Source organism: Haliotis asinina, chromosome 10 (assembly GCF_037392515.1).
Source record: "Haliotis asinina isolate JCU_RB_2024 chromosome 10, JCU_Hal_asi_v2, whole genome shotgun sequence".
NCBI lineage: Eukaryota > Metazoa > Mollusca > Gastropoda > Lepetellida > Haliotidae > Haliotis > Haliotis asinina.
In genome coordinates, this window is record NC_090289.1 from 16,064,416 (window position 1) to 16,083,270 (window position 18,855).

Here is an 18,855-nt window from a genome sequence, read left to right on the forward strand (position 1 = left end):
GATGTCCATGGTTGACATCCCTTGATGGCTATGGTTGTTGTCAAGTGATGTCCATGGTTGATGCCCTTTGATGGCTATGGTTGTTGTCAAGTGATGTCCATGGTTGACATCCTTTGATGGCTATGGTTGTTGTCAAGTGATGTCCATGGTTGATGCCCTTTGATGGCTATGGTTGTTGTCAAGTGATGTCCATGGTTGATGCCCTTTGATGGCTATGGTTGTTGTCAAGTGATGTCCATGGTTGATGTCCCTTGATGACCTTGGTTGTTGTCAAGTAATGTCCATGGTTGACATCCCTTGATGAGTTGTTGTCCTGTGATGCCCACCATTGATTTCCCTTGATGGCCTTGTTACTTTCCCTTAATGGCCTTGGTTTATGTCCCTTGATGACCTTGGTTGCTGCCCCATGCCCCTTGATGACTTTGTTTATCCCCTCAATGGCCATGGCTATTGTTGCTGATGCAGGATATAGCAATATTCACTCCAGTGCATGGTCTGTATTATTTGGTACTATTTGGTCCAAGTACATATATTTTACAGGCATGTGTTTCTTACTGCTCCATTTTGAAATATTGATGATAAATATCAATGCTTCCCTTTCAGTCTCAGGGTTTAAATCTGATGTGACAGTGCCAGTGGATGATGGCGAAGACAACCTGATCCGTTCTGACAGCTACGAGAACTTCCGCAAGGTCATCGATGACAGTATGTAGCTCTCTGTAGAGGCATTGTACTTGAAGAAGTTGTAGTGGTGCAGTGATCAATGCTTGAAACTTCATTTCTGTCAGATACTACACATTGCACTGAGTAAGAACAGTGACAGGGGCGGGGGTGTTGTTTTCTGAAGACTCCAGATTGTTCAAAATGGTTTCTTAGCTGACAGAAATAAGGTAATTGTTCTGATCACTGCACCAACACAGGTTTTTATTATAGTTCTAACATCTTATTATTTCAAATTTCACCTTTATACAGTCTTGTTGGGTTGGTGACATTTGCACATTACTTTGGGAAGACCGGACCAAACCTTAGCATGGATCAAATCTGTTTTGCTTCAGCAACCAATCTGCACCATCACATTGTTAACACGCCATCTTTCAAAATCTGCCCCATCATCTCATGTCAGACCTTCAGGAAATCTAAAAGTTTTTGATATGAAAGTTTAATGTCATAAATACTGTTGTCATTTGAATGGTCCAATCATTCTAATAATATTGATATAAATCTTGACTATCAATGTCGTTTGTGTTCATCTAAATTGCATTTGATCATTAACTGGTAGCTTTTGTAGCCTAGATAAGGCTTTTTGCTTTGTTGGCTTGTTAGGCCTAACAAATGTTCATTGCAACTGAAGGATTTTATATGTTCCAACAAGCATGCTCTGACCGCAGAAAACTGTTTTTCATATTTGGACTCTTGACCTTACACTTAACATCCATGAATTCGTTACACTAATTTCAAATTTGGTCAAGTTTCTGTCAACAGGAATATGAAAGTCAACCAATTTCTGTTTACAGAATTCAAAATTTCCAAAATCCATAACCGCATGGTGTTTAATCCTTTCAGCTGATATTAATGAAAACGGAATACCACCCGAAGGAATAAGCAAAGTTCGTGTGTCAAAGGTCGAGCACGAGCAGGGCCCAATAGATGGAAGTTTGTATGCCACGGTAAACAAGAAACGAATCGAGAACCAATCCACCTCATCCACCGTGCTTCATAATGGACCCATGCAAAATGGTTCCCTGACATCCAGCCTCGACTCTGGTATTTCCACATCCTCTGACCTCCATGGTGACTGCATGCCTTATATGGTTTCTTACAACATTAATTTGCACTATGTGTCAAAATAAGGACATGTTGCATGAACAACCATTCATTGCCCTGCGTTTAAGTTTCTGTCATGGATACCTGTGTATTCATGGTAGATTTTTAGTACTGTTTTACTAATTTACTAGTAGCTATTAATATCCTCAATCTATTTTCACACTTTAAACTAAAGATTTAATTGTTGTATTTTGAGAAAAATGTAACTTTAAGACAAAAAGCCTCATCATCCTTATAATAGCAAGTACATTATAAATTTAAATGTCGTGCTTTGTAAGTGGATTTAATCTTACTTGCAGCATGTCCTTGTAGATTACATTTCTTACAAATTTAATTTGCACTTATTTGTTATTGTGAAAGTGCTGTTATGTTCTTACAAATAATTTGTGCGCTTTAAATCTGCGAAGTATAAAGCATTCGTTATGTTCTGCTTTTAGCCGTTGCTACTTTTGCCTTAATCTTACGATGCCAGTGCCAAGCTCTCAGAATTCTTTTTTTTCCTGTCAAAGTAGTTAAGAGGCAGCTTTCATTCAAATTTGTTTATATCTTCTACACCTGCTCATCCGGTCATCATAATTACAGGGAAATGTTTTTCAAGACATTTCTGTCGTCAGTTCCCATTTAGGCCTACATACATATGTGTTGGTGATAATTCAGGATAATTTCAGGTGTGGAAACTCTGACATGATCAAAGCAGTGTTGCCAGCCCTGAGTCAAATACTTGCCCAGGTTGCACATCACAGACATGTCTGTTAAACATTCGTTTCTTGAGAAGTGCCAACCATATAGATGCATAACTAACTGTGGTGTCCACATTGTTGAAAATATGTCTACCTTTGTTATTTTTTTTGTTCAGGGCTTAAACGTGGAATGTAATTTACAGCTGAAGCCTGTGTGTGTATATGTGTGTGTCTGTGTGTCTGTTTGAATGTATGTCTGTATGTGTTGGGGAGAGACATCACATTTGATAATACTTCTCTTTATAACCCATAAGGAATGCATGGGGCAGTTAACAGTTTATTTCCAGATTTTATATGTTCATACATATTGTCATGTTTTACCTCAGATAGAACAGACATGGTCTTATTGTAGATTTCAGTATTCCATGCTGATAAAAGCGATACTCCTTGAATATAATCCCAGAGGAACATATCATTATTGGTGAACGTTTCATAGGTTGACTTTAATGAAACATGTTGGATGAAATGCTAAGCAAATAGATATAGCTCTTTTGGTGTTTTTATAGTGGCTGATTCTGTTGTTTTCTGAAAGATGAAGCTCATGAAAATTGTGTGCAGCTGGAACATCCTGCTGTGCTTTTAAATGACAGTTCCATATTTTTATGGGTCTTCTTTGAAATGGCGCATATCACTGCAAGTATGGCAATTTTAATCAAGTATGAAGTTTACTCTCCACTTTGCTTATGATCCTGATAATTGTATTCCAGCAACAACTGTCAATCAAAGCCATCAGAGCCACCAAAGCCATTCGCAGTACAACTCGAATGTGAACGAAGTGATTTCCCCAAGTTACAGGTCTAGTGTGCAGTCTTCTAAGACAAGTTACGGATCAAGCACAATGCCTAAGCAAACAGTGAAAGCATTAGACGAGCGTACACAGCTTGATGAACTATTAAGTGACCTGTTACAGGATCAGGTATTTGTTTCCTCCAGTCCTACAAGTCCAAAAGATGCCAGTGCTTCAACCATTACCACAACAACACGAACATTCACTACATATAATACAATAGACTCTAATCAGCGAAGTCCAAATCAGAATGTTTCTATTCAGAGAGCGGAAGTGACTTACAAAGTTCCTGGAGCCAAGGAGGAAAAGCACCATTACACGATCACAGCTGGTGGTGAACAGGACATCCGCAAACCTGGGGTTCCTAAAAATGCGTTTTCATACACTGCTACCTCTCCAACAAATGAGGGGAAACCTGTGCAACCTTTAGAAAAAGACCTAATCCGAAATGTGGAAAATATGCCCAGAATGCAGAGTCCTCCTGGACGTGTTCATACTCTGCCATATAGGACTGATTATGAGAATAAATACAATGAATATTCCTATCACACATTAGATGGTTCCAGTTTGCAGCAGCGTGAGGTTGATAATGCATCGTGGCTGCAGCAGCAGCAGGAGAAGCTCAGGGCAAAGAAGGAAGTTCGGTCTCCTCAAGAGAGGCAGCTTGTGTCAGAGCTGCGTACTGCCCAGAACAAGTACTATTCACGGCGCACACAGAATGAAGCTGAAGAGCAGGCAGTGATGGAAACTTACAAAACACCCGTAGCCAATGGGCCAGTTTCACCTGTCCAGTCCTACAACCCCCCTCAGCGAAGTCAGAGCCATGATGGTTTCTGGCCAAATGACACTCAGCCATACAATATGCGCCAGCAGATGTCACCTACAGATAACCATTTCAACACATACTCTCAGTCTTACTCAGAATCACGACAGTCTTACAACCGTAGTGTATCTAACAAACCACCCCCTTCCCCAACGCTTCAGAGGTCTCTGATTTCAGCACCCCCAGTAACCCCTCCTGTTCGAACCAGTAGCAAGGAATTTATGAGATCTCGATCCAACAGCAGCAGTAGCTGGCAACCTCAGCAGCAGCGTCCTCTGCAGCGTCAAGCATCAGAGACACTGTATGACCGGGACTTTGCACCTCAGTCAATCCCTCGTTCATACAGTGCCAGTCATTCACCAAGAGCGTTGTCGCCAGAGGAACTTGGTCTTCAGCAGGCATCCTTCACGACATACCGCACCATAAAGCACATACACCAGGATGATGACAGCATCACCAGGCAGCAACAGCCTCCAGTCCAGAAGGCGCCCGAGCCTGCTGCTCCTCAAACACAACAACATTATGTTACTGAAGTCTTTGTCCACCGGGGACCAAGTAAGTAGTCAGCACAATAATCACACAGACTGATTGTTGAAAATCATTGTTATCTATTGGCATTATGAAGTTGTTGTACAGAGGTTTTAGATTGATATTTTTAAATAAGGGCGATCAGAAGTTGAAGATTTCTTTTTGTACAGTGCTATTGAAAAATCCAGATAAAACAACTTAATACTTTAATAATTTTTGTTAACAATTTTCTTAATGTTTCAATAAATTGATTATCAGTTGTTATGAAAAAGACTTATGTACAACAACTTTGATGGTCATATGTCTATAGTCAAGATTATACTTGTGCAAGAGATATCATTAATGACTTACTTTGCTGCAGATATATTGAATCATATTGATTTTGTTCCACAGTCAACATGCATGTGTTTTTATGTTGGTTTTATGAAATAGAAAGGTTCTTTGAGATTTTGAGAACCTAAAAGTGATAGGCATAAAGGGAGGTAACTTATGCAAAGGGAGACAAATCAGTCTTGGCAGTGGTTTGAAAGTGTCCTCAAACAGTAGAATAGTCTTGCATGCACAGGTAGTTCTCTTTAGCTATCTTCTAGGTGATGACACTGTCATTTAGAAACTGGGTATTAACAAACTACTATTTCTCAGTGAGTGATGTGTGCAATTAATTTATGAATAGAAAATGAAGCTTTTTCTGATTAAATTTCAGGTCATAGTAGACTGTCAGCTTGAATGGCTTCTAAAAAAATTTTAAACATCTTTCAAGCATGCTCAACAAATCCATACATGATTGCTTTCATAAATTAAATTGTTATTTCTACATATGTTATGTGATATTTTGTTTGCATTATTGTTACATCAATATTACATATTTCACTCTTTGGACATATCCATCATTAATTACAGTAAATATTTACATGTGAAAACAGTGAAGACTTAAGACAAAATAGGTCTGTGTGTGTTTGAACTGGGACTGACACATCCCTAACATGTGCATCCTAGGTGCAGTTAGCCAGACACAAGAGAAAGTATCCAAGGACAAGATCGATGGCGTCAGTACGGCGACTCGCCTCGAGGAATTGGAACGGTCCCTCATGGCTGCTGAGGAATCTATCAAGGCGTCAGTACCACAACAGTTCTCACAGCAGAAACAGGACGAGGTATTTGTGCGGCATGAGACGCGTCAAGTGGAATCCCACAGCAGTGTGAGTAGTAAGAGCTACACCAGCAACACGATGTCATCGTCGTCGTCACGCAGCATGCTGCCCCGGAGTGCCTCCCCTGTCTGGGATAATGTTAATATCTATGTATGTATTGCCTGTAACCCACCTAGCCCATCTTACAGAAGCATTTCAGCTGAAAAAATAATATGCTTTAGTTCTAATTTGGAGAACTGATGAGCCATTTTCAGTATTGTAATGCTGGAACTTGTCACAGTTATGTATTTAAAGATCTCCTTAATGTTAACTGTCTGTCACAATTTTAGACATGATACCAACTTCATATTGTGTGTGGACACAACACCTCTTGCCAATTTTGATATTATCAGCTGAAATGCTTGTGCCTTATCTCTCTGTCCTGACCGAATTTATTCAGAGCAAATATAAAATTTTATTCAGTAAAAAGTGTGTTTTTCTTAACAGTTTCCATTTGAGATATTTGAGATTGTTCTATAACTGTAAACAAAGTAATGAAATGATAAACATACAGTAATGTGTTGAAGGAGCAATAGGTCAGTTGGGTTATCATGTTTCTGCAAGGTATGTACTAAATAGTCATAATACTTTCTTCTCAAATTCCCCCGTGTTAGATGTGGTCACTATACTCTTGACCCTTGACCAATTCAGCATGTTTTGGGAATTCTTAAAACATAGTACTTATTGACATAACTATATTTGGTATCTATTGTGCATGAGGATGCGAAATATTAATCTTGAAACAGTCAGTATATTGTATGCTTGTGAACATTATATGGTTATATGGCATGTCCCAGTGATAGCTGGATGACAAGAAAACTGACAGGAATGAGCTTCTCACTGTTAAAAATAAACTCTGTGAGGAATGTGATCATCAAAATATAATAACAGTAACTGTAGGATTTTTAAATGCAGTTCCCTAACTAGCATGGACTATTGCCATTTATTCTGATTGATGCAAATTGCTGATTATCAGCCTGCATGTTGATTGGTCATTTCCTGAGTTTCATGAACTCAGCCACTATAATGGCTTATCTGTTTGCTGTGAGTGATACTTTGAATTGTGCAAGACTCTGCTGAGATTATATAGAGACTAACACCCCAGGTAAATGTATGTGGTTTATTACTATCTGTCGTTCTGAATAATTATTGGTGTTATGGACAGTTCAGCTTCAGTTGTAGGGTCTACAAAAGCCAGGTATTTTTCCTTATTTGCTATGTGGATCGGTGTACCTAACTTATCACAACATGTGGAGTATTCGTCAACATTTGAGGACAGTCTAGTTCCTTACTCAGTCAGTTCATTCAATTAATACAAGAAGCACTTCAGAGAGGAAAGGATGTAACACTTTGACATGTCTTTGAAACCAACCATTGTTCTTTTGTTCATTTATTTTTTCTTTCAGCTAACTATGAATACTTTTTTGAGGTCATTTTTTTAAGGTATATGGTTTGTCAATGAAGTTAATCTGAACTGGCATTAAGCTGCACCATGAAAGAATGTGAAAGCACAATCAGTTTCACCATGTGATGATTAGTGGTCGGTTGTCTCAACTTGGCTTGGGTCTGCAGTAACTAAGCAGACTTCTTTTTGTCTTACCAGGAGCAATGGTAATGAGATTCAGGCATCTGTTTCTAACCAGGGGAACCAGCCTTTAATCAAATACAGTTCCATTGCTCTCTTCAGTGTGTTCATGCATTATTGTAGTACATTTCTGTAAGTACTTACAGCAGCCATGTCTGCTGATGCATGGAGCAGTCACAGACAGGTCTCATGTTGTACAGCCAGGTAGTGCAAGAGCAGGTTTGACCCATGCTGTACATTTGTGGGGAAGGTGTATGTATCAGGATTGTTCTGTGTAGAGTGCTGTGTTTTTAACAAACTTCTTTCTTTAGTTTTGATAATTTAAAGGGGAGGTAGAGTAGCCTAGTGGTTAAAGTGTTTGATTGTCATGCTGAAGACCTGGGTTCGACTCCCATTCTGGGTATAATGTGCGAAGCCTATTTCTGATGTCTGATTTGTGGTGTCTGCATTCTCCTTCACTCCAATAATTTGCTGTATATATTGGTGGATGATGTTAAAATGTTAGTTTAATGTATTTGAAGGAAAGGTTATGGCAGCTTCAGGCCCGATCTGCATAGTTACGTGGAATCTGACAACATTCTTTCATAAACTAAATAACATATATTGTGTATGATCACCACCATTGGACACACAGTTGTATTTGATTTGAATGTAGCTTCAGTTTTCTTTTGATAGTTCAGTTATCGAGCAGTTCCTTGAGCATTTTCAATAGTCATGCTGTTACCATCCTAGTTTGTGTGAAGTCTGCAGTAAATGGTAAACTGACCGCTGTTCAGTTGATTTTCCAGTCAGTGAGTCAGTTCTAGTGTCTACAGCCATGCCAAGTTTGCACTTCCCATAGTATAATAGCATTGTAATTACCAACCATCTCTGTATTTATGATACCAGTTTACAAATGGCAATGTGGCTTGGTCCTGAATAGGATCTAGGTCATGCAGGGTCACAGTTTGGGGGAAGGTTTGCAATGTGAAATTAATATAGCAGGTCCAGTAGAGAAGGTGCGGGTGGAAAGATGATAGTGGGTTGAGGAGAAAAAAGGTAGGCAATTTCTTCTGGGGTGATGTAGTTTTTGGCGTGTTACATTTGGATCTTGTCGTTGGGAGTGTTTATGTAGCTGGAATTGTTTTGGGGGAAATGTTTAGACATTGAAATCTGGCTCACATTTTCAGGTCAGAGCGGTTTAAACAATGAGGCACTTGTTGAAAATAAAGAAAAGTTTCATCTGTTTTGAATACAACTGCCTGGGGGAAGACTGATTGTAACAACATTATACCACTTCCTTTGCTGTTTAAAGTTTGTAAATTCTGTACAGAGAGTAGTTTATCTGAGTATATGGTTGCAATATTTGATATACTTGAGTGCAGTGTTTAGACGGGACAAGACATGTAGGTAGCTCACATATATATTACTTATTTTTCATTTTGTTGTTTAATCTTTGTGAAAGATTTAACCTCACCATGTAGGAAACAGGAACTGATTAGGAGATCAAATGCATTCATTATGCTGACACATTTGTGAAGAAATTATGAGCTATTAGATTTGATATTTGCTCTCTAGGCACCGTTACAAGAATGTAAATTGCACAATCTCTTTATGCAGAGGAATGGGTGTAGACGGTGGTGCAGAAACAGTTGTAGAGTGTGTTATGAATGTGTGTTATGATGTTCTGTCAGGCATTTATACCATGCATGGAAGAAGCATGGATTCTGAGAGTCTTTCTGAAAGGATGTAGCATTTACTAGAAGATGAAAGCCACCAGTTCAGAGTCCTCTGTGGAAGGTTTGGAAGTCCTGACTGTTCTGGGTTTATCACCAGAAGAGTGTCTGATGTCTGCATCTGCAGACATGTTGTCTGGTGTAGAGCTGGACTTTGTTACAGCTAACATGCTTTGTGAGGCTTTACCATGTAGTCAGTCTCCTGTCTCTGCTGCAGAGTCCGACACCTTCCTTGCTGAGTATCCATACTGTCCTCAAACTGCATCTGTGGATGTGTCTCACACTCCTGCCAACTTTCATCCTAATGTGCTGCTGAAGGAGTTTTCTGGACTCTCTGTTGAAGAGGCTTTCGTAGATTCTAATACCTATTTCAAATCGGACAAAAATTATGTTGGAGATTCAGCTTTTAATAATAAGTTTTCTTGTTACACATCTGATGTGTGTGGTTGTGTGTCAGACGACTCATTTGACCTTGACCCAGGGATTATGTCTGCTGACAATACAGACTTGACACGAGACATGCAAGCTTGTCATCTGCCTGTCAATGACCCTACATGTTCCCCTGAATCATCTGTTGGTCTGTTGTCTGCTGAACTGTCCCAGATAGATGATCAGTCATCACACTATTTCGTGCCAATCAGTACATCTGACTATGGAAGTCCAGTATCTGCAGACATATCTACACAGTGTCTGGGTCCCAGTAGTCCATCGTATCATGATAGGACATCAGCAGATATGTCCAATCAGTCAAGTACTGAAGATATTAGGGAAGCAAGATCCAAGTTTGAAGAAGCTGTTCTTCTGCTAGACTTCCTTCAGGTAGTGATGTAACTAATAGTGTAGCTGTTTCAGTTATTGAGTGGTAAGGGGCAGATGGATATATTTAGGTGTGTATTCATTGCTTGGTGTGGGTCGGTGTTGTGTATCTATGTATATTGTATCATTTGAATGTACTATTTCGAGTCTTGCACATGACTGCTTTCTGTGAATACACCCTATCCTGTCAAATCAGTTTCTGCCCAACCACTTGTGTCCTGTGCTCACCTTTCCATAAATCTTTGACAATTAAACTGCTTAAGCTTTTGTTCATTACTCAAATATGTAAGACTGATATAAATGGTATGATATGTACTTATGTATTTCCTTTGTGAAATACATTCAGAAAACTTAGTCTTTTCTTGTATTGTATTTCTTGTATTTCTTGTATTTTGAAACAGACAGAGATTTGAAAGTTTGAGATTTTGGATGATGATACTTGCACTATTTGTCAGTGTCTTCTGCAGTTCATGAAACTTTGAAACATTTTTGAATAGGAAATCATTAAACAGATTCTGTGGAAAATGATTAAACTTTACAGGTTTTCATAAGCAAGATGATGCAAAGAAACCGATTCATAAATGAAGACTTATCTTGACTTGAGTAAAAAGATATTTTGTAACATCTTTATCAGTGTAAAAGCTACTGTTTCCAGAGCCAGATCAATAGGACGGAACAAGGGCCACCTCCAAAACAGGTCCGAGAGGTGGAGGAGGACAGGATCATGCTCCGCCCCATTGGGCCTGGAGTGCAGACACTGGAGCCAGAAAGCCACACAGGAACTTTGGGACGACCCACCACACCTGGCTTTCCAACATCACCAGGTACGTTAGTGAGTGCACCACACCATGCTAGACCTGCCATACACAGGAGGGCTTGACACCCTCTGTGTCTATAATATTTGGACTCATATATTTTAGGAGTGAAACAGACCTAAGGCCAGCTCAGAATGGTTGGATTTTGTAGGCCTACAGGCTTCAAAGGACCCAAAATAGAGGTCTTTAGCAACTATTGAGTATACTGGCTAGAACTGAAGACAAGAGTATGCTTGGTGTGTGGAGATGTGTGTTATATAGCTGGAGTCTAACACCATCCTCCAACATGCCAAACTAAACTAATATGAATGGAAATTTTTGTTTCTAGTGGTAGATTAGTGTATTTCAAGGCAATCATTCACCTACCTCTGTTTTCCTGGCAAAAAATCAAAGAAGAAAATAGAGTCATTGAACATGTTTTATCTAATGTCTCAGATTCAGCTGACACAAAATTGCTTTTGCCTTGAACAACACTATGTAACGATTAAACTGTTATTACAGTATGTTAATATTTTAGATTAATAATAAATAAAGTACATTTTCTCACTGAGTTTGTAGTTATTTGTTTGTGTGGGTTTTTGGTTTGTATATGATTAGTTTAATTTCAAAGCATGAGTATTTTCACTGGTGTGAAGCATGTGTGCATGTGCTATAGCAAACATTATATCCTGCCTCAGGAGCATTGAGCATGAAGGATCATCACGACAAAGGCAGTGTTTCTGAATCTAACAGTCACAGGGTTTGATTATGTGTCCTAGCAACCCAAACATTGAAGCTGATTTTGAGACTATAACATGGTTTGTGTTGATTTTTGAGAATCAGTCTAGATTTAGTTAACTGCATGTTACAGTTATTTGTGTTTTGCTTGTTTCTAGTTACCCCTCCATTCCCAGTTTCACCAAGGACTCCTTATTCAAATTCAGGTAAAAACTAACAAGCTGAATTTTTGACCGTGCATTTTGTCCAGACTTCTCCCCTAATGAGGCATGGTGATTGTAAACACTGAAAGGACTAAACATTTGCCATATGGAACAGTTGCATGTGTCGTTTCCCACCTGGAGAGTTAAATGTCTCAGCCTGTCAACCATGCATAATTTTGTAGTCTGTGTACCATCCCACTGCATGATGGGATTGACCTGCCTTTCTTAGTTGACTAATATTTCTTATGGGGCTGGTTTTACTGTTGTTGTTGGTCTTCCATTTGCTGAGTGTTCTTTCTGTATTGTTTTGGAAAAGATTTTCTGCATTTTTAATGCATGAGGTTACTTTTGTGTTTGGTATATTATTTTCTTTCTTGGGCAGAAAAAAATGAATGTTAGGGTTGATGTGTCGAAATGGAAATTCAGCAATTGTGTTTTCCTTGCAACAGAATATTATTAGTTGCTCTGTAATCAGGAACAGATGATATATTCATATATACAATGATACTGATGTCTGAATGGAAACCAACAATATGGGCTTTTGGTGCATGATAATCACACACTTCATATCACCTAATAGAACTTTATTTCAGATGCATAAAAGCCATGTTAACTATTATATACTGACCAGTTTGACTGCTAAAACCTTTACAACTCATACCGACATGTTTGTGTTTTATGCTAATGACCACTTATAATAATTATGAACAACACTTATCTTCATTATTTGTTCAATAACAATAGGGGCTTACTTGTTGCTCACCACTTGATAGTGCTGTGAATTATGCTCTTGAAAAGTCCTGTAAAAACTTCTGTTTTGTGTGTTTTCTGACATATTTATTCAGTATCTGAACTTACTGAAATCTCCACTAATCAACAATGTGTAAACATTTAACCATTTCGTTATTTGTTTGTGTTCGTGAAGATTTCTTCATCATTTCTTGATCTTAGAACCTGTTGAAAATCTGATAAATAAAATGGAATTATCGCGTAGATTATCATAATTGGATCATGGGTTCATCATTATGTTGAACTATATTGCGCTGTATGTTTCATTTGGTCATAGGAAATTATGCATTAATTGTAAAGGTACATATGTAGATTACTGGCTTTTGTGCATAATGAAATGTTATGGACACTTCATTGTCATCGAAAACATGGCCCCCAGTGAGCAACAAGATCTGACACAGTATCTCACTGTTTTTACACAAGTTTCCCGTAAGTCCATACATCTTCAATAAGGGAAAATACTAGCCACAGTTTTTGAAAGTATATGAATGCACTGAAGTGTCCACTGTAGACTAAACTTGTAGTCACCATCAAGTTTGCATGTAGTTTTTTTTTTTGCTTGAGCGGATTTTAACTGCATCTTGCCTCTCTCCTGCCTCTCTCTCTCAGCCCCCTCGACCCCAGGGGTAGTCTCCCCCGTCACCCCGACAGCTGGCATGTCAGACAGAGAGGTCACTCACACGCGACACGGAGCGCGGGCTCCGGTGTTTCGCAGTTCTGACCCAATGTACGCTTCTATCCCAGAAGATGCAGCACTAGGGGACATTGCAGGTAGACTTGGTAGATTTGTGGGATTAACAACTATTTCTGTATTTCCAAAATGTTTTTGATGTTTATGTACTTGAACCAATAAGATCAATTTAAATAAAAGCTTACGATGTTCTACACTTTGAGACCATTAGTACTGAAATACAGGTGAACTGTTTTAGGATAAGCTTTTGACAAACTTATGTAAATGAATATACAGCAGTAGAATCAAATGTTTTTGTTTCTTCCATTTTTCAAAAACCAGGAAGTTGTGTAAATGATGTAAGCATCGAGGAGAAGTAGGGTATGAGTCAGAAAAGTTCTTGTGTGTCAAGTTGGCCGTGAAACCCCTTGCCTCCAGCTGATGCCTCGAGCAATGACTGTTACGTGCAGGTTGTAAATCTTGTACACTGACAGAACACTGTGGTGCAGTATCATGTATGGAGACAGAATTATGGCAGCATTATGTAGGGGAAGTAAGCTGATTTATGGTGAATGTTACTCCACGCTTTGCTTAAGTAGTGAACTTTATTAGTATTTACTTAGTTCTTGCGTTGTTGCATTTGTTGACATAGTATTAAGGTAATTGTAACTGTTTGTTTACTGGTATATATTAATGTTTAATAGGTACCATATGTCTAATGTACAGTTGAAACTTTAGGATAGTGATGATACTTGGGTATGTTTGAAATATTGGGAATTTGCACATACTAACATTGCCCAGTACTCACTAACATATTGAGGGTATTAGTTTCAAATCTTTTCTATGGGTGATGGACTTTTGGTGAAAAGAAATGTTATGAAATGCCCATAATTTCAAACACTTGTTTATGTGTATTCTGTGCATGCTGACAATTGTTAATTACAACTAATGAGTTGTTTTGTGGTGGGATCAGGTGGCCTTGTCAGCCCTACCGGAACTCTTAGCCATCAGCAAATACAGCACTCGATGACCCAACAACATCAGCAGCAGCAACAGCAACAGCAGCAACAACAGCAACAGTTCCAGTTGCAGCAACAACAGCAACAGATGCAACAACAGCATTTCCAAAATGTGCAGAGTCAGCAGTTTCAGCAACACCAGCAGTTCTCGAGCACCAATGATGGGACTCTGAAGATTGATACCAGTCCTCACATGCTTATCTCCCCTCGAAGTCCCTCTTCAGCTGGGAGGTAAGAAATATGGCTATTATGATATGTTTGCCCATTGTGTAAAGGTTATATCTTGTTAGCTCCTAGATGAATTAAGAAAACTGCATGTTCAGTTTTAAACAATTTTAGCATTCTGTAACAGTAATTCCATGAATGACATACCAATGTTACTAGAATATTGCCCATAAACCTTGTCTGTGATACTGGTGAGGAATATAATAACTCAATACATCTTAAACTATATATTGATTACTAAATGAAGAATCTTGAGAATGTCAGCAATTACTCCTTTAAGTGGCATTTAGATGTTTGTATGTTGAGCAAGAAAGATAACTATGTGGACAGACAATTTTACAAGTGAGTGTATTCAAGTTGTATAGGTGTGGAATTATCTCCTTTGTTCACAAACTTGATGGTGAAAGTGACTGTCAGTGAAGTGTGTATAACCTGCCTCATCTCATTGTTTCAGCCCCCCTTCCCCCAATAGCAGCCTGAACACCCTGCGTCAGCAGCTGAGTGCCGCACACAACATGTCTACTGGTGCCCTCTCCCCAGGCCCTCACTCCATGACGGGGCAAAGTTCGCCCAGTGTGTACTTCGGCATGTCACGGCGAGGCAGTCTGTCCTCACTTGCAGGTAACACATCCCTCATAACTTCAAGACATAAAGATAAGTTTACATTAAAATTATGTTCATGCTGTACTTTTAAGTCATCCATTTAGAACTCTGATAAGACACTTTTCTGGTGTCTCCTGCTGTGATATCCCTGAAATATTGCTAAAGTAGCATAAAACTGAATCCACTCACTCTGATTTATAAGATATTAGAAATATGATCCATATTATTCTGTGTTACAGTCTAAATTGTTTGTATTAATAAATGATGGTTTGGTTTTTCAGATGTTGATATGGTAAATACCACTGCCAGATTTGTAAAGGACACCTCAAAGTACTGGTACAAGCCCAACATCACCAGAGAAGAAGGTATGTGATGTTATGACATGTAATATTAAATGCTGGTATAGCTCAACTTTATGAAATTTCTCTGTAGACTGCAGGTAGCCCATCCATCAATGAACATGTGTTCCTGTTCTCTGTTGCAGCTATTGTCCTCCTGAAGGACAAGCAACCAGGAACATTTGTGATCCGTGACAGCAATTCCTTCCCAGGAGCCTTTGGCCTAGCGCTGAAGGTGGCCACTGTCCCTCCCAACGTCCAGACCAAGTCGTCCGGCGACCCTCAAGCTGACCTAGTGAGGCACTTCCTCATTGAACCCACACCCAAAGGTGTTCGTCTACGTGGATGCAGCAATGAGCCAGTCTTTGGTAAGAGTTGTGCTTTACAACAAATTGCGATAATATTTGAGGGTTATATGTGAAAGGCATAAGAACCTTTTCACACTGTTAAAAGGGTTGATTGGGTAGCCTAGTGCTTAAATGATTCACTTGTCAAGCTAAAGACCCGGGTTCAATGATGTACAATGTATGAAGCCCATTTCTGATGTCCCCTGCCATGATATTGCTGGAATGTTGCTAAAAGCTGCTGAAAACTAAACTCACTCACATACACTTTGAAATGGCATACAAGAAAAATTGTTCTGTATAAAAATTCTAATGGAGATTAATTATCACCTATTGATTGCCTTAATTATCAGCACAGAGATTGTTGTCTAGGTGAGAAAAGAAGCCAGTGGAGGCTGACAGTGTGTGTGTGTGTGTTTTCTGCAGGTAGCCTGGCAGCCCTGGTGTACCAACACTCCATAACCCCCCTGGCTCTGCCCTGTAAACTCAACCTACCAGATGCAGGTGAGCAGCCCTTTTTAAAGTGTTAGTAAACACATGTACTAGAATTGGGTATTGGAGGTTCAAGATGTATCACTATATGTTGCAATACACAAGGCTATATTGCCAGACATAACCCGATTTATTGTATAATTCCAAATTCAGTTGCAGTCAGAAACATTGTTTGAATTTAAATTCATAAACAGAACTGTACCAGATGCTGGTGAACCATTCCACCATTTCTTAGTCACAGATGGTGTTGATGAAATTACAGTGGTGTGCATCACATAGGGGAGGTAACTTAGAATTGTCTTCAAATCAGTTGTGCTGGGCAACATTTATCATGTGATTTCAAATGACCTGATATACAGAACATTATATTATATCCATGCATATCATAGAAAAACTGAGAGACCATGCACACTAAGTAAATTGTGATGGTATCAACTGTTCCATAACATTTAAATAGCATCTGGTCTCAACCACAACTGATGAGCAAAATCTTCATCCACAGATTACCTGGGCGAGGCGCAGAGTGCGGAAAGTCCTCGCAGCACAGAAATGCCAAGTTCTGCTGCTGCTCTGTTAGCGCAGGGTGCTGGTATGTGTCAGCTTGTGTTCTAGTGAACCTTATCAACCAGAGATCATATTTAAACATTTTCTCCGAATACTTATCTCATATCTGTAGGTCTAAATCAATCTTTTTATTGTGTGTATGTATATCCAGATCATCCCCAGCCATTGTTTGCAACACTGCAATTTGTCAGTTGGCCAGGCCCTGAATGAAATCGGCAGGCCCATTATGTTATATACTACACTGTTTCTACAATATCATTTAGCAAAACCTGTGGCACATAGAGAAGTTTTTATTTGTTAAAGGCTGGTGTTGACATTCCTATGCACAAGGCACTGACATACCAGGAAGTGAAAGTGCAGGTTATCATAACATGATAGATCATGGATGATTTCAAAATGCTACTAAAGCAAAATATTGAAAACAATCATGGGAAAAAATTCCAAATTGAAAAAAAAACACAGATAATTTACTGAAGGCCACAGGGGCCTCCAAAAATTTGAATTTGCTGGCCCAATGCAATAACAATCAGTGATGGGTCTCCAGAAAGGCAGTTATTTTGAACACCTCAGCCATTGATGTTCAGTTCCTAAAGACAATACAAGTTGTAGCATCTTTCTGACATTTTGTGTCACACTAAACTGACTTGCTGTATTGAAAGAGTAACATTGTTCCCAACCCATTCATCATTCAAGTTAGTGATGCACTGACTTCCAATATCTGTTGGCTGCTGTTCAGGCATGTAAATTTCACTGCTACCACACGAAAAGTGTTATAATTAGTTAATGGAGACAGTATCACTAAAGTAAATAACTTTTGGGCATATTTTCATTTTCCCTTGAAGGGAGATGTTACTGTGAATTTGTGCCTTTATGTCTACCATTTTGCAAGCCGAGGACTTATTGTGATTGTGTTGGTGTTGACAGCGTGCAATGTGATCTTCATCAACACGGTGGACATGGAATCTCTGACTGGACCTCAGGCCATTGCTCGGGCTCTCAAGGTCACCTTGGAGTCCAACCCCAGCCCTGTCACCACAGTCGTGCACTTCAAGGTGTCCAATCAAGGCATCACACTCACAGACAACAACAGGAAGTAAGGGCTCTCTTCATCTTTCAACAAGATTTATACAACTCATTCCAGTTACCTTTCAACAGTCCTGATAACTGTGAGACATGCAGCTCAAAAAGCACTTAACAAAGGACAGAGCATACAAAGGGTACAATCGATGTAAAACATACCAGCATCATTGTCCGATTAGTCGTTCTTGATGCTTTGCAGTTCAGGGTAGAATAAAACTACTCGAATCAGGGAAAGCTTTGGTGGTCCAAATAGCTGTATATTTGGGCCTAGATTTTTTAAGCTCTCTTAAGGCTAAGATAGTCTTAAATGCCATACATTGACATTAACTTACGACTACCTTAGCGCTGAGAGAGCTTCAAAAATCTAGGCCCAGGATGCCAGTGTTGGGTAGAACAGAAACTGTAAATCTGCCAGATGTTTCTTCATTACAAGGAACAAGCTGGTTTAAATTTCAAAATGTTTGATCCCTCTCCCTTGCTAACTTGATCTCTTTTCTCCAGATTGTTCTTCCGTCGTCACTACCCAGTTTCAGCTGTTACCTTCTGTGGCATGGACCCTGATGGCAGGAAGTAAGTACATTGCGCAGCAGTAACTGTACCAGCAGGAACTACATGTGCTAGCGTAGAACATGGCAGTGCCTTCATCCATAATTGTGCATTCACATCCCCAATACTTATTACTGATCTGTTATTGTTGGCATAAAAACAATGTTCAGATTTTAGATAGATGTTTGTATGTAACAACTGTTTCTGACCTACTCCTTGTGTTATAGGTGGAAGCGGGATACAGATGTACCTGGGATGCAAGCAGAAGTCAAGTGAGTTTATATCTGGGATCTAAAAGATTCTTTGAAAAAGTTTTGTTAAACTCTTCAGTGCAGACCATTGTTGTCAAAATAAGGAAATAAGTATTTAATTTCCAACAAAAGTAATTTGTCGTCTTTAGCTTGACCTAGGACTCATCACTGTATGGCTGACATGAAGCTGA

At 39.2% G+C, this 18,855-nt stretch overlaps 1 protein-coding gene across 30 annotated transcripts in view; it reads left to right on the plus strand.

Moving 5' to 3' along the window:
- Positions 1-18,855, plus strand: part of LOC137298984 (tensin-3-like) — a 230,683-nt gene that overhangs the window by 207,933 nt on the left and 3,895 nt on the right. For 11 of the 30 annotated variants that reach the window (XM_067831414.1, XM_067831418.1, XM_067831421.1 and 8 more), the window contains 16 exons: positions 604-705; positions 1,564-1,791; positions 3,272-4,729; positions 5,699-6,003; positions 10,664-10,832; positions 11,699-11,746; positions 13,142-13,303; positions 14,176-14,452; positions 14,901-15,067; positions 15,331-15,414; positions 15,534-15,755; positions 16,158-16,235; positions 16,726-16,812; positions 17,712-17,880; positions 18,369-18,437; positions 18,641-18,685. In XM_067831414.1, coding sequence (XP_067687515.1) covers positions 604-705; positions 1,564-1,791; positions 3,272-4,729; positions 5,699-6,003; positions 10,664-10,832; positions 11,699-11,746; positions 13,142-13,303; positions 14,176-14,452; positions 14,901-15,067; positions 15,331-15,414; positions 15,534-15,755; positions 16,158-16,235; positions 16,726-16,812; positions 17,712-17,880; positions 18,369-18,437; positions 18,641-18,685 — 3,670 coding nt within the window. The remainder of the gene's footprint in view (positions 1-603; positions 706-1,563; positions 1,792-3,271; positions 4,730-5,698; positions 6,004-10,663; positions 10,833-11,698; positions 11,747-13,141; positions 13,304-14,175; positions 14,453-14,900; positions 15,068-15,330; positions 15,415-15,533; positions 15,756-16,157; positions 16,236-16,725; positions 16,813-17,711; positions 17,881-18,368; positions 18,438-18,640; positions 18,686-18,855) is intronic. The other 19 variants (XM_067831426.1, XM_067831429.1, XM_067831440.1 and 16 more) reach the window with 9 other exon arrangements.